This window comes from Leishmania mexicana, chromosome 8, assembly GCF_000234665.1.
Source record: "Leishmania mexicana MHOM/GT/2001/U1103 complete genome, chromosome 8".
NCBI lineage: Eukaryota > Euglenozoa > Kinetoplastea > Trypanosomatida > Trypanosomatidae > Leishmania > Leishmania mexicana.
Window position 1 is genome coordinate 339,400 of NC_018312.1, and position 23,746 is coordinate 363,145.

Here is a 23,746-nt window from a genome sequence, read left to right on the forward strand (position 1 = left end):
GTCCACACCTCTGTTGCTGTCTCTTCCTTTTCTTGCTGTGCTTATACCCTTTCTCGTCTGTGGTGTGTCGACGCTGCTGCCCGTCATCTCTTTCTGTACGTCTATTGCGTTGGTCGACGAGTTCGTGGTCGCGTGTAGTGTGCCTTCTGCCGTACAGCAGTCAAGAAGATGAGAATGCGGTCTGCAAGAAGTTGCCGCGCATCCTCTGCGGGCAACACCGCTACGACGGTCATCCACGCACACACGGAAGGGTACGAGGGCAGCGCTGTATCATCAGACACTCACTATCACTACTCCAATGGGCGACGAAGGGAAAAGCGTTTCACCGTTCAAGCGGTAGTACCTCGAACGCGTAGCCGCTTACCCACCTCTTCCCCCTCCCCCGCGTCTCTCCCTTTTCGTAGTACTTGCCCTCATTTCTCATGGTTGTGTCCTTGTATTGGTTGACTGCTGATGTTGGCTGTTGACCTCTTACCGGACCTCATCATCATCCTTTCCGCCCTCTTCATGCTTTCTCTTTCTTTCGTCTTTCTTTTTCTCTGTGGTGCAGACCGATTTTGTGTACTTGATGATTATTTAAGGGGGGCTTGTTCTACTTTGATTATGCTTTTCGCCTTGCCTCACCTGGCTGCGGCCACCCACGTGCTCTTGTGGTGGTATCCTCGCGACCTCCTTGTGAAGGTGCTGTGTGACACGGGTGGATGTTGGCGTTGCAGAGACGCGCGACATGAGGTGTGGAGCGGTGATCACGCCTTTGGTAGACGAAACGTCGAACGACGCCTGTCACAGCCCGTCTGTTTTTCGTTGTTCGCTCTGTGTCTGTCTACCGGTGCCTCTCTCACTCTTTCTGTCGTCTGCCCTGTCTCTCGCTGGCTCTGTGACCGCCGTCCAGAAGCGCGGGTGTTCGGAGCATTCAGAAAACATGTACGACGCAGACTCTATTCATGTAGGCAGCGTTGTGTGATGGAGAGGGGGAGTCGCTGTCTCACCTGTGCTGCCTTTGTTGGCTTGTGGGCGGCCGCGGTGTGTGCGTTTTGTGAGCACACGTGTACGTAGCTAGTGGGAACCGTTGTGTATCTTCATGGCCGCACACACATACACATGCGCCGTCGTGCTCTTTTACACGGCAGCTCACAGGCAAAGGGAAAGGGAGGGGAGGGCGTGCGTCGCCACCAACCTTGGCAAAGACAACCTGCTGACACGCCTGTGTGTGTGTGTGTGTGTTGAACCGCGGAAGCGAGAGAGGGGGAGGGTGAGTGGGTTCAGGGCTGCGCGCTCAAGACTCACAAGGGAGACGAATGCGTGAGGGAGGAAGCAGTGGCGATCCGGTATTCCCCTGAACCGATGGCTGTCCATCTATCTTTCATAGGCGCTTGTGTGTGTAGGGGGGCGTGCGTGAGCGTGTTTTATATATTGACCGCTTATGGCGTGCGTCTGTGTCTGCGTTGTCGTCGTCCTCCCTCCTTTTTTCTCTTTTCATCCTATCCCACGTGCGTCTATATGCGGGGGGAGGGTGCGTGTAACGCAGCGGCTTTGTCCAGCTGTGCCAGCAACTTCACACGCCACACGACTGCAATGTACATCCGATCCACGGTGCATCAAAATACCATACGCACATCGGTCCAAGAGAGACCCTCCCTTCACCTTGCGCTTATCGACCTGCCTCCCCCCTCCTCCTCTCTCCCTCCTGCTCTTCTTGCGATGAATCCGTTTGTGGAGATAGTCTTCGTAGCCGAGAGGAGGGGGGAGGAATATGTCGATGTCTCCGTATTGAGCTGAATGACGGCTCATGTAAGAACAACGTCAGCTCTTTGGTTGTGTGCATCTGTTTACGAACGCCCCCATCCCCTGACGAAACACCCCACATGCAAATAGCGCATGTCGGCCCGCTTCACACTCTACATCTCGCCGTTGTCTTTCCGCCGGCCTTCTCTCTTCCCTCTTTCCCTCCTTCTTTCAGCCCCAGCCATTCATCGCCGCATGCGTCTTTGCGTGGACACCGCAGGCGCGATGCAGCGTTCCAGCCCCACATCCTCCCAATCCTCGGTATCGTCCTGGTCGGCTGCCTCCTCCGCTGGCTCGCAGGACTCCGAGGATGGAGAGTGGCTTTATCAGATCGCCTGCGTCGAGACCTTCATGCAGCTTGCAGCGGACGTGACACCAGCAGACGAGAATCCTGGTGCATCGCCAGAGCAACCCGTCGCGACAATTAACTACCCACCGAACTTCCGCTTCGTCTACGGCATATACCGCGCACTTCGAGGTCAACTGGAGTACACCCAAATGCTTCCGGCCCGCGGTGAGCGATGTAGAGTTGGTGCGCCGCCCCCTGTGATTCATGCCATCCGTACCTCAGCGGCGCGCTGGTTTCTGCTGCTGGCGTTTGCACTTCGCCAGTGCACCTCCAACTACACCGTCTGGAAAGACCGACGCGATGTGCTCATGTCCCCTGCGGTGTTGGAGCAAGCGACCCGTGACGCGCTGCCGGAGCTTCCGGTACCGGCGGTCATCCTGTCCTGCACCGCCTCGGAGGCAGACAAGCAAGAGGCGCTGCGGGAGATGGGCGAAAAGCAGACGAGGCTGAGGCTGACGTCGCAGCACTGGCTCCCTGCGCGTGCCGATATTGCGTGGGAAGGTCGACTGAGCTCGTGGCGTGCGGTGCGCTGGGAGCTGACGGCGGTCGGTTGCTTCACACGGCTGTACCACAAGAACTTTCAGGTGTGGCACCACCGAAAGGAGCTGCTGATGTACGCTCTCCAGCAGAGCCCCTCTCATGTCCGATGCGGTGCGGACGCCGCGGCCACGGGTGCAAATCTGGAGCAGCAGGTGGAGGATAGCAGTCCGTTTGTGCCCCTATTGGCGAGTGAGGCAACATTTAGCGATTACCTGCGTCGTCATGACGGCCTCGACTTTGCCGCGGTCGATGAACGGCCGACGTTGCGCGCGGTGCTGTGCAATGAAGATGGGAAAAACTACCATGCCTGGCTCCACCTGTCTTGGTACTTGCATGCTTTCTCCTTCCTGCTGACGCCGCCGTCGCTGAGGGCCCTGGATGAGCATGCGATGGTGGTTACGGCTGCTGCAGCTGATCAAGGTCTGTGCTTTACGCCGCTACCCGACTGGATCACTACCTCGGAGAGCGCAGCGCCGCCAGCACTGCGCCCCACCCTACCACCAAGTCCACTCACCGAGGAGCTGCAGTTCACAGCACAGCTCATCTATGAAGACTGCCGCAACAACTCTGCGTGGTGTCACCGCTTCGCCCTCTTTAGAGAAGCCCTGCTTCGTCCTCTATGGCGGCAGCTCTGCTCCGAGGCTTGCACCAACTCGGACGGCGCACCCACAAACAGCGAGAACTGGTCGGGCACCCTGCGAGCCATTTGTGCAGTGGAGCTGAATTACTCGCTGCAGTGGTTGTATGTGGACCCAACGAACGAGGCCGCCTACACCCACGCCCGCTCCGTTGCCCTCCTCTTCCACACACTCATCGCGCGACGGCACGTGTGGGCGGCAGAGCACGCCAGCACGGACGGTAGCAAGAAGCTTCAGCGGTACCTCGCCGACGCCCCATTGCTCACCCCAGTCGCACTGGCGAACTCTGAAATGTGCGCTGACGTCGACGCCGGCACCGTCCGCCCCTCCACGCCACTTGTGGATCTCCTCCGTGACCGCCAACGCCGTGTCCGGTGGGACACCTACGTGGAGAGCTTTGCGCTGATGCGGCACATGCAGCGGGTGCTGCACACTGCCATCCGGCTCCGGGTTACCGAGCTGGAGGCACAGGCGGCGCGCACCTTGCGCTTGGCGGCGGCAAGCAACACGAGAAGCTCATCTGGGCAGGCACCCAAGTCTGAGGCGATTGCCGCACTAAAGACTCTCTACGAGCGCAGCTCTCAGTACATGCTGGATAACTTCCACCAGGTCGACACAGCACAGTACTTGGCCTGTCAAGCAATGCTGGAGGAGATGTGGCTGACGTACATGGACGCGGCACAGCGACGCAGGGTGCAGCAGCTTCGCCCGTCGGAGGCGTACCGCGAGGGTCTCCAGCCGGAGTGGCTGGAACCCTGTCCGTGGGATGAACGGAAGACGAGCGCAACGGACGCAGGCAAGCCGGAAGACTGCCAGGATGCTGTCGTCCTCGACTTCCTGGCCTACGAGGCCGCTGCGTTGAGCAAGGCGAAACAGCTGACAGTGGCAGACGCGATCCGTCTCACGTATTGGAAACACGAGGTTCTTAACATTATGTACCGCGGCTATGGCGTGTCTGTCTGATAACACCAGCGAAACGAAAAGAGCGACACACGGTCGCGCGTCGGCGTGTGTGACGGGGTATGCTCCAACCGTAAGAAAACACCGACGCTGAGTGGCGAACGCGGCGTACTTTCCTTCGATTTGCTTCGTGAAAGCCATTTTGTTTTTGCCCGACTGATTCCAGAGAGCCGAGGCGGCAGTGCTGTGCCTTGGTCCAGATAAAGAAGGCCTACAAGCAGCTGTGTGGCGCGCGTCAACCGCGTCGCCCGTGTACTGTGCCGCGCCAACTCACAGCCTGCTGATCCCAGAAACAAGCACGGAGATCGACGCCCAAGACCATGTGCCCCATCCCTCTCATTCTGCGCCATCACCACCTCCCTTTTATTCTGCTTCGCGGGCCTAATACGCCATCACAGGTCCCCCTTCGGATGCGGTTTCGCTCCGCCCCATCACAGCTGAACTCAACGCCACATGGAGCCTGTCCTTTTCCTTCTTCCTTAGCAGCCATCGCGTGGCATCTCAGGGTCCAGTGCCCCCACTCTTCCGGGGGGCCAGGCAACCCCACCCCCTATCCCCTGCCGGTGCCGAGCCACCTCTGGTGGTGACAGGGTCAAGCACCTGCTACGTTGGGAGGGGGGTGAGGGGGAGAGATCAGGTCATATATAGCGCTGCGTTGGAGAGGCCTGCGACCGTGCACCGATGATGGAGTCGGCACATTGCTGTAAGGCGTGTGTCCACGGCTGCGTCGCACCACGCGATGGGGCCTATATGGCAGGCTAGGGAGGTTTGTGTGTGGAGTATGGACCTCGTGTTGTGGGGCTGAGAGAGTGGACACATTCCAGGCAAGTGAAAAGACGAACTTTCCATGAGGTTCTTTACCCTTCTCCCAATGTCTCCCGATGGGCGTGTGTCTGTTACTGTTGCGCGTTGCGTGCTGCTTTCCCTCCTGCGGTGCCCTTGTGAGGGCCCCTGACGTTGTCGCGCTTTGCTCTCATCTCTTGTTCTCGTGTATGTGTTGACATGGCAGCGTCGCGTTGCCTTTCTGTGTCAGCTTGGTCATGGCCGTGGCGCCCTTTAGCACCCCATGTCTACTCAGGCCCCCTCCCTCACCAGCTTCTTCCCCATTCACACACACACACACACCGTCTGCTCCCTGCACCGCTTGCCTCTCTGCATCGTCATGTACGTAATTGGTCTTTTTATCGAGCGTCATGTATGGGCTCGAGTACATGCATGTATTGATGCGCACACCTGTGCGTGTGCACGCACGCACGCGCGCCGCGCTTTTCTCTCTCTCACTCCTGTTACTTCCCGTACATGCAGTGCTGCTCGTGTGTGTTTCCTTTTTCTTTCGTAGTTGCTCTCACTCTCCACACACGTACGCGGTCCAGTGAAGTTTGAGGGGAGTGGGGCGAGAGGCGAAGGTGAGCAAGCGTGTGCCGCAAGATACGCGCGTGCGGTGCCCAGGCAGAAACACGCATGGTAGGCTGGAGGCACGCCTCGTACAGTGAACACACGACGACGCGCTTTCTCTCCCTCCTACCCCAGCCACTTCGTCCATCGGCCATGCCCGGGAAACAAAACGGAGATGCGATAATGTTCCCGCCTTTGCGTGGTTCCTTTGATTCTTCTTTGCGTGCGCTTTTTTCCCGGGACTTGATAATGCAATGGAATCGGAGAGGGGGAGGCATGGTGGAGTTGCCTTTCTCTAGTGAAGGCGAGATCTCCACTCCATCTGTCGGTATGCGCTCGAGGTTTCATGCTGTCTTTTCGTGAGAAAGGGTCTCAGTGACCTCATGGTCCCCGCTCTCTCTCTCGCTGCTTCCACTCTCTGTCTCCAGGGCCCATGCGACCGCAGCACAAGCACGATGCCTCGCCCCTTTTCCCTTCCACATTTATTTTCCGTTTCTCATGTCTTATGCAGCCTGCCCGCGCATGCTGCGCGTCTGTGTGTGTGTGTGTGCGCTGCACACAATCTGCGCACGCGAACTCGGCAGCCAAGACGGAAGTAAAGCGGCGACATTCAAGGAAGTTCGCATCCCCTCCTCCCCAACACCACCAACACCACCACCACGCGACCCGCATGCGCATGATGATCATCCAAGTACAATCGCATCTATTTTTCTGATCCAGACGTGAATCGAGACTTGCTTCATTTCCTGCGTTCATATGTGATGTGGACGTCTCTGACGCTAACGTGTCTGTGTGTGTGTGTGTCTGCTTCCTTCGTCCCCCTCCATGATGATGCTTGAGGTCTGTTGATCTCTGCATTCTTGGGCTTTACATCACTCCCCTGTGACACAGCTGCCGATCTACTTCGTTTCGATTCTGTGGAGCGGGGGGCTGGAACAGCTTCGGTAGTGCCATGGGAAGGTCTTTGTATCTCTGTGGGGTATCCCTGTCCCTGACAGAACTTGTGTGCCGGTCTTGGTGAGTGTCTCGTGCGCTTCGGCGCGCGCGACTCGATGGACTGTTTCTTGAAAGAACCTGTTTCTCTGCTGCCAACTTCCCTGATGAAGGATGGCAAACTAGAACTGCGTGCGTGTGCGACTCCACTGCTGCTGCTGCTGCTGGGGAATACCAAGATGACCTGTCCCCTTCCCCGGCGGGTCTATCCTCATAACAAGCATCGCACACCGACCATGTGCCCAAACAGCACAAGAGAGAGAGCCGGAGAAGGACACTCGTGTCGCCTGGGAAGTTGGGGCGATGCACGAAGAGCGTGATGATCATCCAAGTACAATCGCATCTATTTTTCTGATCCAGACGTGAATCGAGACTTGCTTCATTTTCTGCGTTCACATGCGATGTGGACGTCTCTGACTCGGAGGGGCAACCCTCACCTTCTTTTGGCCGCGAGTGATTTCCTGGCTTCCCTTGGTGCTGTGTTGTTGTTTGGGCTTTTCGGCGGTGACTCGAAGCAACGGGGTGGAGGACGGGGGGAGAAACAAGAAACGATCTTGAAGCATGCGTGCTTGCGATGCCTGGAGATGCGATCAAGTCAGTACGCTGCAATGGTGCGGGTAGATGAAAAAGGAAGGTGCCTGTGCACGAGGGTCACGGAAGCCCCCTGTTGGCGAAGCAGGAGTGAAAAGGCCGCTTCGTCGTCTTTGGCGGCGCGTTCCCTTCGCTTTTGCTTTCAGCGATATGTCCCCTTGCGCGGGAGAGCGGCAGGCGCCCCTCCCCCCTCCCCTTTAGCGTCCCTGCGACGAAGGAAAGAGAGGAAGAGAAATCGTGCGGGACGCAGCAGGGCTTGCAAGTAAAGCCCGATGTTTCACAGAATGGAAACGCATCATACTACGAACAGGCAAGAAACAGCTGCATGTATGTGTGTATCTGGGGTATGTCTTCCCCCCCCCCATGTGCCAACACTGCCTCCGCCACAATGAGGTATGCAGGACGCGGCTTCATTCTCACTACCTTTGCTACCCGCCCGCCCCCCTCTCTCTCTCTCTCCCATCCCCCTCCTTCCATTCTCTCGCTCTCCACGCACACAGTGCAGCATCAGCCTTGTTGAAGCACCTGGTGTCGTCAGCGCGTTTACAGCCCGACCACCCGGGTGTGCGTGTGCTTGGGATGCAGTGTAGAGTCATACCATACATGAGGCGAGCCATAGCGGCATCCGCGGTGCTTCTCCCTTTTGTGTCGTTGCATGGTCACCAAGGTCGCTCCTATAGCTCGCCAGGGTACACTGTGTACACCAACGGTACACCTGATCCGCGATCGCCGGGGCTGCTGCCTTGGTCAGCGGCACTTTCCCATCACATCCCGTCAGAGGACACGCCGTACGGCGGTGGCAGCCGTGCGGCCACACATGCGGACGACAGCGGCGAGTCGCGTGATGGAGAGGGCCTTACAGAGGCGGACCTCAATCCACCGCAGATGCCCTCCCCGCAGCAGTACGAAAATTATGGTGAGTACCTCAACGCCTATGACCAGTACTTGAAGGACACAACGCAGTTCTTGGCCTCGGCGCGCGCCTTTCTGCAGAAGCAACTGCGCCACCTCCGCCACGCACACGCCGGCCTCGCCGAGGCGGTGCGCCGGGAGTATTTCTGGACGTTTGTTCCCTTTATCTGCGCCCTCTGTGTGCATGTGGTAGACTCGCAGCATCACGTGAACGCCCGAATCACCCGCGAGCGTCTCAAGCAGCGGGCCAAGGAGCATGTAAAGAACGTCAAGTGGGTTTCCGTGTAAGTACCTTGCCGCTTGGCGCACGCGGATGTGGACGATGATCTTCCTGCGTGGGTTGTCGCCTGCTGGTCTCCTCTCTCGACACCTAACATCAATTCGAAAAGGAAAGCAAATAGTGTGGGGTCCACGAAGAATACAAGCTAGCGCTGAGCGTGCATAGGGGGAGGGCGGGCTATTCTTCTCCCCGCTCACCTGGCACAATGCGTGCCGCTTGAGCTGCGCAACGCCTCTGCAGACGGGAAAGGGGGAGGGGTGTCATGCTGGCCTACGGCGGCGCTGCCTGGACAACGGCTCTTTCGTGTGTCTGCGACGGACACTGCACCACAGCCTACCATCCCTACTACCTCCTTCCTACTTTACACGGCTCCTCCCCCCTCCTCTGTGTCGCCATCTTCTCCTTTTCGTTATTGGATATTGATGCGCGCAAGGGGTTCAGCGACAACACACACACACACGACGGCGGCGGCGAGCATATTCCTTCTTTTCCCTTCAAACACGCACACATACGCCATAAAGCACAGCCACTCACACAACCTTTTGCCTGCGCTGTGTCGATTTTCTGCAGGGCAAAAAGCTGTCAGCCTCACACACCCCTCCTCTCGGATGCCCAAATAGGGAAAGGGTGTGTGCACGCCAGTGTGTGCGGAAAGACTCGAGGAAGAAAGCACAGGGGCGGAGGGTGCACAGTAACTGCCCGTTAGCACCGCCGATCGTTTGCAGCGGCGCCACCGACGGAAAGCACTCGCGCACACTTTAGTACCCTGCAACGCCGCGCCCCCTCGCCTTGGCGACCTCCTTGCTATGCTGCATTCCTGCTCAGGAACAGGATAACAATATCATGAGTCTTGCGTCGTCGTCGTCTCTCCCGCCGATCGCACTCGCGACTCAGCGCCTCCGCACCTTTGCGGTCCAGGAGGAGCGGGCGCATGAACTCACGACTTCAACGGCGCTGGAGGAGTGGGCAGCGCAGTCCTTCGAAGCCGAGACTGAGCGCATCAACCGCGAGCTGGTGCAGAGGCGCGCGCAGGCGTCGGCGACGTTCCTACCCGCGCTTTACATGCGAGGGCGCGACCCGGTCGCCGACGAGACAACACGGCTTCTGCACAGCACCTGCAAAGCCTTCGAGTTGGACCTGCGCTTCAAGGAGATCGAAAAGCTGGACGAGATGCACGCACATTTGTGGACGCTGCTGAGTGCAGGGGATCGCACCAGCATCAGCATGGAAGCCTACGAGCAGCTGCTGCACGATTTCAATGAGTGGGCAGCGGAACGCTATGGAGCGCAACTGCCACCGCCGTCGAGCACCGTCTGGGATGTGTCGGAGGATGAGGACGAGTGCATCCTACGCAGACGAGAGGGAAAGCAAGACGACCACGAGAGAAGCGGAGGCGGTACTTCGTCTCCCTCGATGGCCCCGCTGAGCCCCCCTGTGTCGCCGGGCCAACCACTCTCCGCAAGCACGCCGCCGGTCTCGGCCGCTACTACAGCGTCCAACGACGCGCCAGGCAACAGCGGCACCCAGGGTGCGAGCTGGGGCGCCGTCTTGCAGCACGTCAAGCGTTATCGCGACCAGCAGCGCAGCGATACCCCTGTCTCTGCAAGCTCCTTTATGCGGAGCCACGCCCACTTTGAGCATCTGCTCCGCCTTGCAGAGGATCAGCCGGCTCTCGGAAACGTGCTCTATCTCTGCTCGGTGCCGCCGCCGCGGCCGGACGTGCAGCTCTTCCTTTCCTGCCCTCGCAACGCCGAGCGCGCGGTTGAAATTGCCGCCATCTACCAGACCTTTGCAAAGCAGGTGTCCCTCGTCAAGTGCGAGGCGGAGCTCATTATGTGGGACAGCAACAACGATGGGCGGCTCTCGGAGGATGAGGTGGAGAACTACGTGCGCGATCTGGCGCCCCGGATCGCTGCGCTGCAGGCGATAGGCACGGACATGCTCCCCTTCTACTGCTGCACAGTGAGTCGTCGGCTCTTCTGGGACCTCGACCCCGGCAATCGCGGCGTGCTGCGCATCCACTCCTTGCTGCACAGCGGGGTCATGGATGAGTGGGTGAGCCTGCAGCTCATGACGGAGGACGACCCGCAGAACTGGTTCGGTGCTCTCGTTACGCAGCAGCTCTACAACAAGTTCGTGCTGCTGGACACCCGTAACACGGGCACGCTCAATGTAGAGAACCTGCGTGGGTACAAAAAGGGTTTACCAACCGTGCTCGACGACGGTCTGCCGCCGGACGTCAGTCCACTCTGCTCCCTCTTTATCGATCGTTACTTCGAGACGAACACGCTCATGACACGGTCTGAGATGGACTACCGCAAGTTTGTAGACTTTGTTATAGCCGTGGAGCTGCTGCCGCAGTGCAGCCGGCCGTACTTCTTTTGGAACATCCTTGACATGGAAGGGACGGGCGTGTTGACGCCGATGATCGTCAACCAGTTCTTTCGCGAAACGCACGCGAAGCTAGTAGCCGCCGGGTTGGACGTGCCCTCGCGCGAGACGGTTGTGCAGGAGGTTTTTGACCTGATCGAGAAGGCCGAGTCGCTGCTCATCACGCGCGACGAGTTTGTGCGATCTCCGCAGGCGGGATTATTTGTGGCACTCTTGATTGACTGCCTCTCGTTCTGGACCTACGAAAACCGCGAGCAGCGCTGACTGAAGGGGGAGGGGGGAGTCTGCCAACGAGTTTCACTGGATGTCGGCAGTGACCATGACCACCATCACCACTTTGTCGCCGCTGTCTCGATGCTGTTGGCCCCGTGCAGCAATCACAACTGCACCGGCTCATTTTTCTCGCCTTTTTTTTTCGCGTGCTGTGTGGTTTGGACCCGCCTCTCACCTCCCCTCCACCAACACACACATACACACACGTGCAGGCATCCACACGATAGGAGGGAGCAGCGAAAGAGTTCAGAAGAGGAGGGAAAGCCAGCGGGGTGGGCACACGCAGAATACTGTGCTTTCTGTTGGCGGGGCTTTTGGGTCCTCTTTTCCCTGAGCGTCGATGTCACGGCGACCAGCCGCAACAGTGAGTGCACGCGTCTCCATCTGTGTGCGTGCGCACATGAGTGCGGAGATATGGAATTGAAGTGGGTCCCGCGGACTGGGACTTGTGTACCTCCACTTCCTCTCTCCCTCCCTCCTCTTCCAAACGACTCTCTCTCCCTATCCCTGTCCCTGTCTCTTCCGCTGTGTGTGCGCGCGCGCTTTGTCTTCTTGCTCACCCCGGCAGTGTACGAGTGCGAACGCCGCAGCACACAGTGAAATAGCCCACAGTGCACGATATCACAGAAAATCGGGGAAACGAGTACAGCGAAAGCTGCTGGACGCGTACCAGCGAACACACGCACCACCAACGTCCCACTGGTGTTGGCCATGAGTAACACCGCTGTGGCGAAGGCGTCGCTCGACATCCAGCCCGTGCATATATCCGTCCAAGATGTCCGCGTAGATGAAGTGGAAATGCCGCATCAGCCCCACTTCACCGTGGAGGCGGCCGGGCCGTGGAGGTGTGAAGAGGCATCGATATCGGTGACGCGCAGTGTCGCCCTTCATAGGCCAGAGGAGCAAGCAAGGCAGCAGCGAACGCCTCTCGGCGCGCACAAAGTGGGAACAGTCCACATCATTGCCGAGGAGCGAGTATCTAGCACTGCGGCGCATGATACCAGTGCGACCAGCAGCAGCAGCAGCCCCAGTGCTGGCGCAACAGTCTTCCCCGTTCCTCTCTACGCGGCGCGTGTGTCGTATCAGCGTCCGAATCGATACAAAGAGCACTGGAGTCTTTGCATCGTGGAGGGACCACAGAACCCCACCGCGCTTTCTCGTCCTCAGTTTCACGGCGGCGCGCGTCGACACAGCCACAGAAGGGACCTTGAGTGCAGCGGGGACAAGTCCACTCGTGTAATGTTTATCGATGTCGCCGCTCTCACCCCCGATGCTCGCGCGTCGCTGCGCTGCACCAGTACCGGAGAAATCTCTATTCCCACAGCGCTCTACTTCCGATGCGCATCTGCGTCGTCGTCTTTGCCGGCTTCAGCGTCGACGAAAGACAACGGCAAGCTGCAAGTGCGCCACGCCCCTGGGCACGGCGCATGGGATCGATCACAGCAGCGCCGTCGCCGGGTCATACTTCTCCCGCCCACCGCGGCGGGCAAAACGTTTGAATTGGTGTGTATCAGCGTGAAGCGAGGGCGCGACGAGTGATACGAGTGAAAACGCGCTTGTCACAGGGAGACACGGGAGGGGTATTGCCCTTTTATCACTGAGGAAGGCCAGCGACTATCATCTCTGTGTGTGCGGAGGTGCGTGCAGGGAGGGTGAGCGTATGCTGACGTTTGCGTCCATCTCCCCCACCCTCCCCTCCCTCCACGCACCCGCACTCTCGTGTCTGCTTAGTCCTCGCTGTACTTTTCCCACCGAATTTCAGTTGGGTGGTGATGAGCGACCAACGTGGTGCACGTCTGGTGTGTGTGTGTGTCAGTGCCTCACTGCAGTATGTACCCGCACGCACACGATGGAAGTGCTCACGGGCGCACAGAACCGTATGCACACACACACACACACACAAGCACGATAAAGGAAATAAAAGCAAAGGCGTCTTTCGATGGGAGGAGGGAACGTAATTCACCCTCACAGCGGTGAGGGTGTGAATGGGCACCTCGATATGGTGCCGCAGAGGAACGCACACGTATGTATATATATATATATATATTAGGAAAAGGTGGGTAGGCGCCGTCAACCGCCTTCCTCCCCCCCTCCCCTGTAAATCGCACATGTCTCGTTATTCGGTTGCATCCTTGAAAAGCACCGTCTCGCCTCACGCTTTTCCCGCCTCACATCCCCCCCCCCCACGCACTCTCTATGCCCCGTTGCTACGTCTCAGATTGGCCCTCGCACGCACAAGACAAGCGGTGATGTCCCCGGTCGCCGCGCAGCAGTTTAAATCGAATGCTCTGTTTCGTGTTCTTGCCTTCCTCGACAATACCGGAGCACAGGCATTTGCGCTAGACGCTGAGGTCGACGAGACCGGTAACTTTCGGAATCCGGAGAGCGTGTTCGCCGTGGATGCCGCCATTACCGGCGTTCTCACAGCGGCCCTCGATGCCCTGCGAGCCAACGTGCGTCGTCTCTTCACGGACGCCGCTGAGCAGCACGCACTGCTGACTGTGCTGGGTACCGGCGCGCCGGAACCGTCAAAGAAGGCGTCGCTGCGGATCACCACCACTTCTGCGCCGCTACCGCCCGAAGAGGGCGGCGCCGCGCCGGCGGACTTGAGCAGTGACGAGGCCCTGCCGCAACAGGAATCCTCCTCCATCCCGCTTTCCTCAGCACCTGTAAGCACTGCCTGGAGCGAAGCAGCGTTGCACCCCACCTCTCTTGCGCACTACGCAGACGATGTCGAAAACGAGATTCCGATTCACTTGCTGGTTCGACTACGCGAGGTGCTCAGTATCCCCGCCGCGCCATTATGCTGCTGCAGCTGTTCTCCTTTTGTGGAGCAGCTCCTCATCGACGGGCTTGATGAGTGGCTTCGCCGCTGCCGGGTCGATGAGGTGAAGCGGATGATACTAGCGTGCGGCGTTCAGCCTACGGTGTTGAACTCGACATTCATGCAGAAGCGGGCATCCGATGCACAAGACGCTGCTCTGCCCGATGCTCTGGCAGATTTCGTGGTGGACGTTGTCTTCCCTGTGCCCGCACAGGCAGGCAAGGCGTCGGCGAACGCGTCGAGCACCGCCACCGCGGAGGCGCTCCAAGACTGGCTCATCCTATCCTTCGAGAAGAATCACGAGGCCGTTGACATCGAAGACGAAGAGGCTTCGGCGAGCGGGCAAAGTGACTGCAGCGACAACAGCGGCACGAACAGCCAAGGTGAGAGGAAGCGCACCCGCACAGACAACACGCGTCCCTCGTCAGACGACAGGGACGGTCTCGGCGCGTGGGAACCGACAAAGGGCGAGGAGGTGCTTACGGCTGAGAACATTGATCGATATCTGCTTGAGTGCCCCCAGCGTATTCCCAAAGAGATCCTGCGAGAGAAGCGTAAGCGCATCTCTGACGCAAGCATCACGGAGTTTGAGCTGAATCATCACTACACAGCCGCTGAGCTCAAGAAGCTCGTGAAGGAGGGCCTGGGCACCATGACCGCGTCCGAGGCGACGGACTTTATGGAGTGTCCGGTGACAGAGGCCCAGGTGCAGCAAGCAGCACGAATGACGCGCAAGGCGCAGTGTGTGGCGTGGATACTGTCTGTCCACGAAGCTGCGGCATAGCAGCAGTCCCGCGAGTAGGGCGCCGATGCGGCTGTGCCCTCGCTCCTCTTCCTATGGGTGTACTTGCATCTCTTCAGCAGCATTACTCCTCGCCCCCTCACGTGTGTTGTCGGGGTTCTTCGTCCCTGATGATGTCAGTCATCTCACTGTTGCATCAGGGTCCAGTCTCCCACTCTTCCTGGGGAAGCCCACAGAACCTTCAGCCTGCCCCTGGGGTATGGTTGCGTACTCTTGGGGTCGGCGAACAAGTCTGGGCCGGCACTTTGCTAACGCGACTTGCGGTCATGATCGCGTTCGTAAAGCCACCTCACAACGAATCTTGTCGACGACTCAACCAGTGTGTGCAGTCATCTACAGCTTTTCCTCCTTCGCTTCGTCGCGGTGATGTCAGGAGCGGCATCCTGGACCTGAAATGAGCTAAACGACGCCAGACGGTGCTGGGTGGGTGCGCTTGCTTGACGCAGCCGCCGTGCAACAGATGATGGTGAGGTGTGGTGGTGTATGCGTGTGCTTGTCGATTCTTGGTCTTCTCCTACCTTCCTTTTTCTGTCGCGCCACCGCTGCGTACACAACTCCACTGCATGTCCACACACACACGCACACCTTTGCTTGCGTGTGTCAGTTACCGCACCACATACATTCATAGACAAGCAAGCACTGTCGTGACAAGGTTCTCTCCGTCTCCTCGTTCTGTACCTCGGTGCACACTCTGCACCCATACACACACGTGCTCGTCCCCGGCCAACCTCCAACGCAAACTGCACTCAAGGGAGAACACTCATGGACTTGGACACGCAGCGCAAGGAGGAGTGGTGCATCTCGCTTCAGTTCTTCCTTGCCAGCCGGCTGCGCACGCCGTCGTATGCGGTGGCCTCACGGCAGCATCCCTTCATTCGGGTGCCGCCGATGATCCCCCGTACGCAGTTTCTGCTGGACGGCATTATTTGGGCCGTAAACGACCATCCTGGCTGGGTGGAGGGTGCGTGGCTCACAATTCAAAACCACATCAAGGACACAGCAGCCCGCTTCGCAGAGGTCAGTGACGAGCTCGCCCGTGCAACGGCCGCAGCGGCGTCAGCTGCCTCAAGCAGCAGCACCATCACCAACGCGATTTCCTCCATGATTGCGCCGCGCGGATCGGCGCTAGACCGCGGGCGCACCTATCAAGCACATGCGGCCGTGCAGGATGTGTACCTCGCGTTCTGCGTAATGGATGCTCTCGTCAAAGGCGTCCGCGCTGACGCGGCCGGGAAACTGCACGAGGTCGTTGGAAAAGTGCTGCCGCAGCTTGTTGCCTACTATGTCCCAGTGTTTGCCCCTGCCACGTCCTACTGGGTGGCGAACGCCGTTGATGAATACCGCCATCTCTTCCACGCCCTGCTGGACTCGTGGATCATGCAGAGCACGTTCAACAGCGACGTGCACCGCCGCCTTCAAGAGTACCTGCAGCACCGTCTTCAGCACACGCGCGAGGCGGAGGAGGACGAACAGAAACAGCTACAACCGGATGCCGCTGGCAGCTCCACGGCGAAGGTGAACGGGAGCCGCAGCGGCGTGAACGGCGCCGATGTTTGGGGGACAAGCGTGCAGCACATCATCGACAGTACCGCCCGGGTCAGTGCGGAAGTTATGGCATCCGCCCCAACGACGAACCTAACAGGATCAGGGGTGAGGGAAAAAGGTGGGCAGCAAGCAGCGGTGACTAGTGCGAAGAACGCCGCGCTGCGCTCCTTCGAGCGTGGTGTGCGCACCCCAGACACGGTAGAGCGGACGCTGCGAAGCTTCTTGAACTCCATCTTCCCGCCTCGCAATACGCCGGCCGCGCGGCACCGGTGTCCGCACTGCGGCGCACCTTTCCGCGACGAAAAGAGTAAAAACGCTCACTACCGCTGCCACTTCTACGCTCGCAACTTCTTGAAGCCGGAGGAGAAGCTGGTGCGGCTCATGTACCCATCCGCCGCCGACTTTGCGGAGCACACGGGAGACCTGAAGCGCGAGGGCCACTTTACGCGGACCGTCGAGGTGCTGGAGGAGGCGTACAAGGGCGGCAATCGCGGTGCGGTGAAGATCCGCCGCCTGGAGGAGCCTCCAGCCGACTCAAATGACCCATCTTCCCTCGCCTAGCGAGAGATGCACCTGCCGCGCTGCGGACCGTCCGTTTGGTTGACGGTGTTCGGTGTGCATGTCTGCTCACTGCGCGACTTCTCAGTCAGTGCGCGCGTCTCTTGAGCCGCCCTCCTCCTCCAACTCCTCCCCTTTACGTTGCAGATGTGCTGCAGCTTGAATGTTGAAGGGATACAACAGAATGGACTGCTGACGTGTGCGTGTGCGTGTGTGTGTGTGGTGTGCAGGTGAACATGGGAGGAGTTGCAGCGTCGGCTGTGCTGTAACAGTGACGAGTAATTATGTGCGTGCGAATCCGCTCTCCGCATCTCCGTCCTTCGCGTTGACATGCGTCTTCATGCGCAGAGACACCAATGCGTCAGCGAATGTGCACACATACCTAGAGGGAGACCAGTCGTACATCATGGACACTCAACATGATGCGACATACTCCGTTCATGTAAGCGTGTAGTGGTGCGTGTGGTGTGGCCACCGTGGCCGCTACTTCTCTGTCCCTCTCCCCGCCACCCTCTCTCTATGTGCTCTGCAACTGCTCTCCGCATCGTTTACATGGCTTTGCCTCGCCGTTCTCTTCGCCTACGGCCATACGAGCCTCCCAGGGGCGTACCACTCAGACACGCATACACGCATACGAATCCACATACACACCTGCCCGGCGCTGCTACGCAGCCTTTGCATGCTCGCTCGCGGAAGCGTTCTGAGGTGGCATGCGGTCTCTGCGCGACGCGTGCTCGGTCTTCGGGATGGACAGTCGTACACGCCGGAAGATATCAAGAAGGCGTTTCGCGAAAGAGCTCTGACCGCTCACCCCGACGCTGGCGGCGACGCCGACCACTTTCGACAGCTTCAGGGGGCTTATGAGGTGCTACTGCACGAGCACAGCGTAGGGAAGAAGGGCTGCGAGGCAGCGGCCGCTAGCGACGACAGTGGAGGCTGCAGCGGCTTCTACGCCCGCCCGCATGCAGGGTGGAGCAATGACATGCGCTCGCAACGCGCCTACTGGCGCGACATGTATACCGAAATGAACATGGACACAAACAACTGCGGAAGCCGCCGGCACGCGTCAAACACGCATTACCGGGCCCGCCAACATCACCGCACCTACGGCGAAGGACTAGGAGAGGATTTCCAGCAAGACTTCAAGTCATCGTCGTTCGCCGACAACGGGCAGTGGGGCAGCCAGACGAATTTCTCCACCTGGTACTTCTACCGTCCATACTACTCGAACTACCGAAACCCCTACGATACGGGGTTCACTTTCGAGGAAATTCGCCGAGCAGAGCAGGAGCAGCGCCGCGGCTTCGCGCGTGCGGTGGTGCGGCACGCCTGCCTGTGGTCCGGCCTGGCCTTCGTGGTCTACCTGCATGAGCGCAACAATCGCGTATGGCGCGCGATGAAGGCCCGTGAAAAGGGCTATAAAGATCCGGAGTACTGGGAACAGCTGCGGAAAGACGAAGAGGAGGCACGTCGAAAGAACCGGGCACCGCTGCGGCTGGAGCAACACTGGCTAGACGCCCCTCCGATGAGGTCTTTGATGGATCTCACCGAGGGTGGTCACAGCTGCGGCTGCGGCAAAAATGGCCAAGGGGCAGAGGACGACATTTCTGATGCTGCCAAAACGGGCACGGCGTTGGCGACCCAGCCAACCAGGATGGCACAGGAGCGACGGAGGGAAGTCATGAGTTCGATGCCTGGGATGCTACGGGGTGCAAGCGGAAACGTGGGCGGGCCTCGTGTAGTGAGCTACCAAGGGCGGCCCTTCACTCCAAATGGAGTGCGAGGCATGCGCAACACGGCACCCAAGACACTGAAAACGTACGCTGACGACATTACATACGAGATGGACGACGACGACGACGTTGTCTAAGTGGCCGCCGCCTATGGGGTTGGGAGAACGGCGCCGGTGTAAGTGGTCTGCCCGCTCCGTCACGACAGCCCCCTCCCACACCCCCCAAAAAAAAGTTTTTTTTTTGGGTGGGGGGGATTTATCTGTCTGCCTGTGTATCTGTGTGTGTGTGTCTGTGTGTGTGCCTCCCCCTCCCCTCCCCTCACATGGTTCCTCTTCTCTTGCTTCACTGGTGTGCTGTCTTGCTTGCATCCTTGCCTTCTCGACTAGTAGTAATAGTAGTAGTAGGATTAGGCATTCATTGCTGGGACTCTCTGCCTTCTTTCCCATCTTTCCCCTTACCGACGAATCACGGCGTCTTTCTCCACCGTGACCACCACTGCTTTTAGATGGTGCCAACGCGCATTTTCTGCGTTGCCATCTCTCCCTCCCCCTCTCCTCCTCATCTACCGAGGAACAACAAACAAACAGGAAAAGCTTGCTTGATGTGCGCTGCTTCATAATGCCGGGACCTCGAACACACTGACAACTGCAAAAACGAAGGCGCCTGTGGCAGAAGTCTGCGTGGGTTAGCAAAGGTGCTCGGCACGGAGCGATGCGGACATGCGAAAACACGCGCACGCAAGAGCAACACAGCCGCTGGGTATTTGCTCTGCAGAATCTTTGCACTCATCGCGCTATGCCTCCCTTGGTGCACTTTTCTCATACAACGAGGCACGGCGTGACGCATGTAACTGTGCGGAGACGACGCCTCCTACGCGCCGCGGACTGTCTGACCACCATCACCACCACCCTGCCTCTGTCCTCTCCCCCTCCCCTCGCCTTTCGTGTCTCTCTCCTCGATACTAGTCTCCCCTCGGAGGCCTACGCGCACACAAGTCTCGGATCTCACCCCTCTCCATCTGAGACTTCCCCAAGTCGCTTGCTTTCTTTCTTTTTCCTCTGAAAGCGGCAGAGGCGGCTGTGATAGGCAGTCGTAGCGCAAGTGGTCCTTGCAAGGGGCTCCTTGTCTTGGCTCCATATCTCTCCATCCTTGGCGAGGCGCGGTGCTGGAGCACACTCTTGCTTGCTCTGTCACCTCTCTGCATGCGCGAGCACACACGCACTGACACACTCCGCCAGCCGTGGAAGCCGCACGCTTTCCAGCCCAGCTGCCGTCCTCCGCCTACCGCCCAACTCAGACAAACGTGCAGAACCACGTGAGGGGCTCGGATGGGAACACGCCAGCGGAGGAAGAAGGCCCCACCAAGTCATCCACACAGGCCAACAATAGCAGCCAAGCAAACACACTCACAAAGAGAGGCATGCGCCGCGCTCCGTCATTTCATGCCGCCTGCCTCCGACTCATCCATCGCCTCCATCTTTCACGTCGTCAGATTGCGGTTACACATGCATACTTCGTAGCCACCGCAACGGGTGCTGCGGCAGCGCGGCAGATGACTGAGTCACGCGCAATCTACGACCATGCCGGGAGTAGTCCTCCGGGCCCTCAAAGCCAGGCGGACATCATCGCGGAGGCGACGTCTGTGGCCGCTGTAGACGCCAACGCTTCTGCCTCTACCAGTGCCACCGCTTCCACTACCCAAGCAACACGCATCTCTGACTCTTCGCCATCGGCGACGGCTCCGCAGTCTGTGTGGACGGTGGAGCAGGTGTACGCCACTCTGCGGAGGCATGAATCACTCTGCAACCGTGTTCTTCTCCTCTCCTCCGCATCGCTGAGTATGGGACTTGACACATCTCCCCTGCCCGCAGCTGTGGAGACAGCTGTGGAGGGCCTTGACACCGTGTCTCACAGACCCCATCGCGTGTCCACTCGACGCGGTCCCCGCGCGAATGCTGCGGAGGTGCGAGATATTCGGCTGCTGCTGGACCGCCTCTCGCAGGCCCCTCAGCAACTGGGTGCACTCCACGAAAAGCAGCGCCACCGTCTCGTGACGAAGATGTGCTGTCTTGGGTACGCCGTGGGCCTATATAGTCGATGCTGTGCACTCTATGCGGACACGGTACTGCTTGCGCGCGGCGTCAGCGACAGCGGTCGTAACAGAGAGCCAGGCGCCTTGCCGGAGTCGTCTCTCGCCCACGAACACGCCATCAGATCCTCAGGGGCGTTGTTGCCTACCGTAGCCGTCGGAGCTCCTTCTTTCATTCCCGACTTCATTATCGATGCCGCCGGTAAAGCGGCTGACTTGACGACGCTGCGCCTGTGCCTCCCCCACGACGCACATGCGTCGCCGGCAGAGGCGAGTGCTACTGTATCCTCGATCTCGCTCACAGCACTGCATGTGTATGGGCAGTGCGTGGGTGTTCTTCTCCGCCACGGTTGGGGAGGTTGTCTGGCATCAACAGCGACAGATATTGGCGTGCGCACCGCCGTTGCAGACTGCGGGGTGTCACATGAGAGCCGTGATGATGAAGGTATTCCGGCAGACCCATTCATCAGCTCCACCGCAGTGACACACAATGCACCAACTGCGGCGGCGGCCGTTGCCTCACTGACCGCAAGGACGCCCTCGGTCATCGCTCCCGCGGAGGCCTCTGGAGAGCAGGACTGGCGTGATTTTGCCTTGACGGTGCTGCGGCATCTCCGTATCGACAACGCCGACGCAGCAGACTTTCTCCTCACCTCCCTGCGGAGAGCAAGCTACCGCTACGTGGACACAGGCGGGGACTGGGCCGCCGCCCAATCCGTCGTCTACGCTCAGATCTTCCGCTACTGGCTCACAGAAGAGGAAGCAGTGGCGAACACTTCCTTGGCTAGCCAAGGATTGCCACAACACGACAGCGAAGTCAATGGCGAGGCGGACGGGGAGCGCCTGCGCAGTTCCACGAAAGCGACGTCTTCCGAAAAGCTGCGCGTATCCGCTCCTGTTCTGCTTACTGTTCCCGCCCTCCTGACGCTGCTGCGCACCGCTGTGGTAGCTCACCAGCACGACATCGCGGAGTGGGCTACGCTGTGCGTTGATGCGTGTCTGGAAGAGTGGGCACGTGCTTCAGAGGTGACCGCCGCAGGCGCGAGCAAGGGCGGGCAGCATGGTGGGTTCGACGCCGCTGCCCATCGCATTGCCGCTCCACTGCCTCCAATGGACAACCTCTCCGCCCAATCGCTGCCGCAGCTTGACACACTACTTGCCTGGTACCTTCGGTACCTACAACAGTCGAGTCAGCGCTCACGAGCTGTTCGCTGGCTGTCCCGTCTTCGCCGACGTCAATCCACCGTGCCGATCCTCGCTAGTGCGCTGGCGACGCTGCCTGTTGCTCGCGAGGCAGCCCGGCTTGCCAGCGACGAGCTCGACGCCGAACTGGCGATGTGGTGCCTGCAGCTCTGTCTCGGCGCCACGACACCTGCCCTTTCCCCTGGGCATGCTGACATCTTTCAGTGCCTCTGCGCCTACGCCCGCTGCGGGCTGCCAAACTTCGATATGGTGCTGCAGTCCTTGCGCATGAACGAGTTGCTCGCGCCGACGCCGGAGGAGGTTCTCTTTGTGCGCCTCCTGCATGCCCGCCGCTCCGTTAACTGGCGCACCGAGTGGGAGCGCTGCGTGGCTCCCTACATCGTGGAGGAGGAGGAGGAGGAGTTACAAAATCCGAGTGGAGAGCGGACCGACGTGAAGGTCCACGGTGAGACACAAGGCGGGATCTGCGCTACCAGGCGGCCTCCGTCGCGGAGAGTCACGCTGCGAATGGTTGAGCCTGCGCCATCACACGAGGGTGCACCGTCAGCCTCGCCTATGTGCACAGGTGTGGAGGAGTCGTTGGAGGAGAGTGGCGGCGGTCGCGTGCCGTCGAGTGAGTCGCGGGTGTCTTCTGCACACCGGCCCACGGCACTTTCCTCGGTGTTCTCCTCTCGGGTCATCTATCAGCTCCTCCTGATCCTGCAGGAAGGTGAGCATCCTGCCTTCATGTCCTACTATCGCGCCCTCCTGCTCACCTTCAGCGAGCATGTCACTCCACAAGATCGCGCGCGGTGGGTGGTGTTGGCGCTCATGTGGACCATCCAGCTCCACGGCAGCGCGCGGAGCGAGGACGTGGTGTATGTTGCGCGAGAGGTGGAGCAACTCACAGAGCTGCAGCAGACGCACACCCACGCCGCCACCGCGTCATCTCTCCCCCTCTCCCCTGAGGTCTGGCACAGCCTCCGTCGCAAATGGATGACGCTCTACCAGCAGTACCCCTCGTCCCTATGGCACCGTGCCGCAGCGGTGGGGACAGACAGTGGAGGTGACACGCGCCATGGCTCTCCGCTGCGTCGACTCCTATGCACACCGAGCGCAGCTGTCTTGGCGACCACACCGGTGCTCACCCGCTTTGCGAAACGGCGGCATCTGCTACCGTCTGCCGTAATCTCTGCGACAGAGCTGCTGCGCGAGTCTCGACGCGTCAGTTCTGAAGTGACGGTTACGGGAAGGTACAGTGACGGTGATGCAGCCGTGGTGCACTGGCCCCGGCGAGGAGGTGCAATTTTTGAGTTGTGGGTGACCTACGTGGAGGCCGTGCGGCGGTTCTAAAAGACGGCACCGGGGCGATGGCATCAGGAGGAGAAGAAACGTGCAGAGTGTTGAGGCGGTGAAAGGGCGCACCGACTGCTGCTACTTGGCGGGGGGAGAAGACCAAGGTCAACTTCACTGCCTTTCCCCAACGTTCTCCATCTGTCCTTCCACGCCCTTGGCAGCGCTCTGCGGCGGCAAGTGTATGTAAACTCGAGTCAGGAATGATTTTCTTTAGCACATCCATTGTGCCACAGAGCAAGCGCTACACTCCCCTTCACCACCACAAACCCCCCTAGCCTGCCATATAGGCCACATCGCGTGGTGCGACGCAGCCGTGGACACACGCCTTACAGCAATGTGCCGACTCCATCATCGGTGCACGGTCGCAGGCCTCTCCAACGCAGCGCTATATATGACCTGATCTCTCCCCCTCACCCCCCTCCCAACGTAGCAGGTGCTTGACCCTGTCACCACCAGAGGTGGCTCGGCACCGGCAGGGGATAGGGGGTGGGGTTGCCTGGCCCCCCGGAAGAGTGGGGGCACTGGACCCTGAGATGCCACGCACGGAGAG

The 23,746-nt window shown here is 59.5% G+C and overlaps 8 protein-coding genes across 8 annotated transcripts; all 8 read left to right on the forward strand.

The window, feature by feature from the left end:
• Positions 1-1,878: 1,878 nt before the first annotated feature.
• On the forward strand, positions 1,879-4,275 carry LMXM_08_29_1950 (protein farnesyltransferase alpha subunit,putative; the record flags this gene model as incomplete). Its single annotated transcript, XM_003872314.1, has 1 exon — positions 1,879-4,275. One exon carries the CDS (start codon positions 1,879-1,881, stop codon positions 4,273-4,275), a length of 2,397 nt encoding a protein of 798 aa, XP_003872363.1.
• A 3,339-nt stretch (positions 4,276-7,614) lies between these two features.
• LMXM_08_29_1940 (conserved hypothetical protein) lies at positions 7,615-8,451 on the forward strand (the record flags this gene model as incomplete). The annotated part of the gene is made up of 1 exon (XM_003872315.1): positions 7,615-8,451. The coding sequence occupies one exon, from the start codon at positions 7,615-7,617 to the stop codon at positions 8,449-8,451; it is 837 nt and encodes a 278-aa protein (XP_003872364.1).
• An 835-nt stretch (positions 8,452-9,286) lies between these two features.
• On the forward strand, positions 9,287-11,098 carry LMXM_08_29_1930 (conserved hypothetical protein; the record flags this gene model as incomplete). Its single annotated transcript, XM_003872316.1, has 1 exon — positions 9,287-11,098. One exon carries the CDS (start codon positions 9,287-9,289, stop codon positions 11,096-11,098), a length of 1,812 nt encoding a protein of 603 aa, XP_003872365.1.
• Positions 11,099-11,818: 720 nt separating this feature from the next.
• LMXM_08_29_1920 (hypothetical protein, unknown function) lies at positions 11,819-12,646 on the forward strand (the record flags this gene model as incomplete). The annotated part of the gene is made up of 1 exon (XM_003872317.1): positions 11,819-12,646. One exon carries the CDS (start codon positions 11,819-11,821, stop codon positions 12,644-12,646), a length of 828 nt encoding a protein of 275 aa, XP_003872366.1.
• A 710-nt stretch (positions 12,647-13,356) lies between these two features.
• LMXM_08_29_1910 (conserved hypothetical protein) lies at positions 13,357-14,715 on the forward strand (the record flags this gene model as incomplete). The annotated part of the gene is made up of 1 exon (XM_003872318.1): positions 13,357-14,715. One exon carries the CDS (start codon positions 13,357-13,359, stop codon positions 14,713-14,715), a length of 1,359 nt encoding a protein of 452 aa, XP_003872367.1.
• A 780-nt stretch (positions 14,716-15,495) lies between these two features.
• Positions 15,496-16,839, forward strand: LMXM_08_29_1900 (conserved hypothetical protein; the record flags this gene model as incomplete). The annotated part of the gene is made up of 1 exon (XM_003872319.1): positions 15,496-16,839. The coding sequence occupies one exon, from the start codon at positions 15,496-15,498 to the stop codon at positions 16,837-16,839; it is 1,344 nt and encodes a 447-aa protein (XP_003872368.1).
• Positions 16,840-17,515: 676 nt separating this feature from the next.
• Positions 17,516-18,706, forward strand: LMXM_08_29_1890 (conserved hypothetical protein; the record flags this gene model as incomplete). The annotated part of the gene is made up of 1 exon (XM_003872320.1): positions 17,516-18,706. The coding sequence occupies one exon, from the start codon at positions 17,516-17,518 to the stop codon at positions 18,704-18,706; it is 1,191 nt and encodes a 396-aa protein (XP_003872369.1).
• Positions 18,707-19,989: 1,283 nt separating this feature from the next.
• LMXM_08_29_1880 (conserved hypothetical protein) lies at positions 19,990-23,193 on the forward strand (the record flags this gene model as incomplete). The annotated part of the gene is made up of 1 exon (XM_003872321.1): positions 19,990-23,193. The coding sequence occupies one exon, from the start codon at positions 19,990-19,992 to the stop codon at positions 23,191-23,193; it is 3,204 nt and encodes a 1,067-aa protein (XP_003872370.1).
• Between the last annotated feature and the right edge of the window lie 553 nt (positions 23,194-23,746).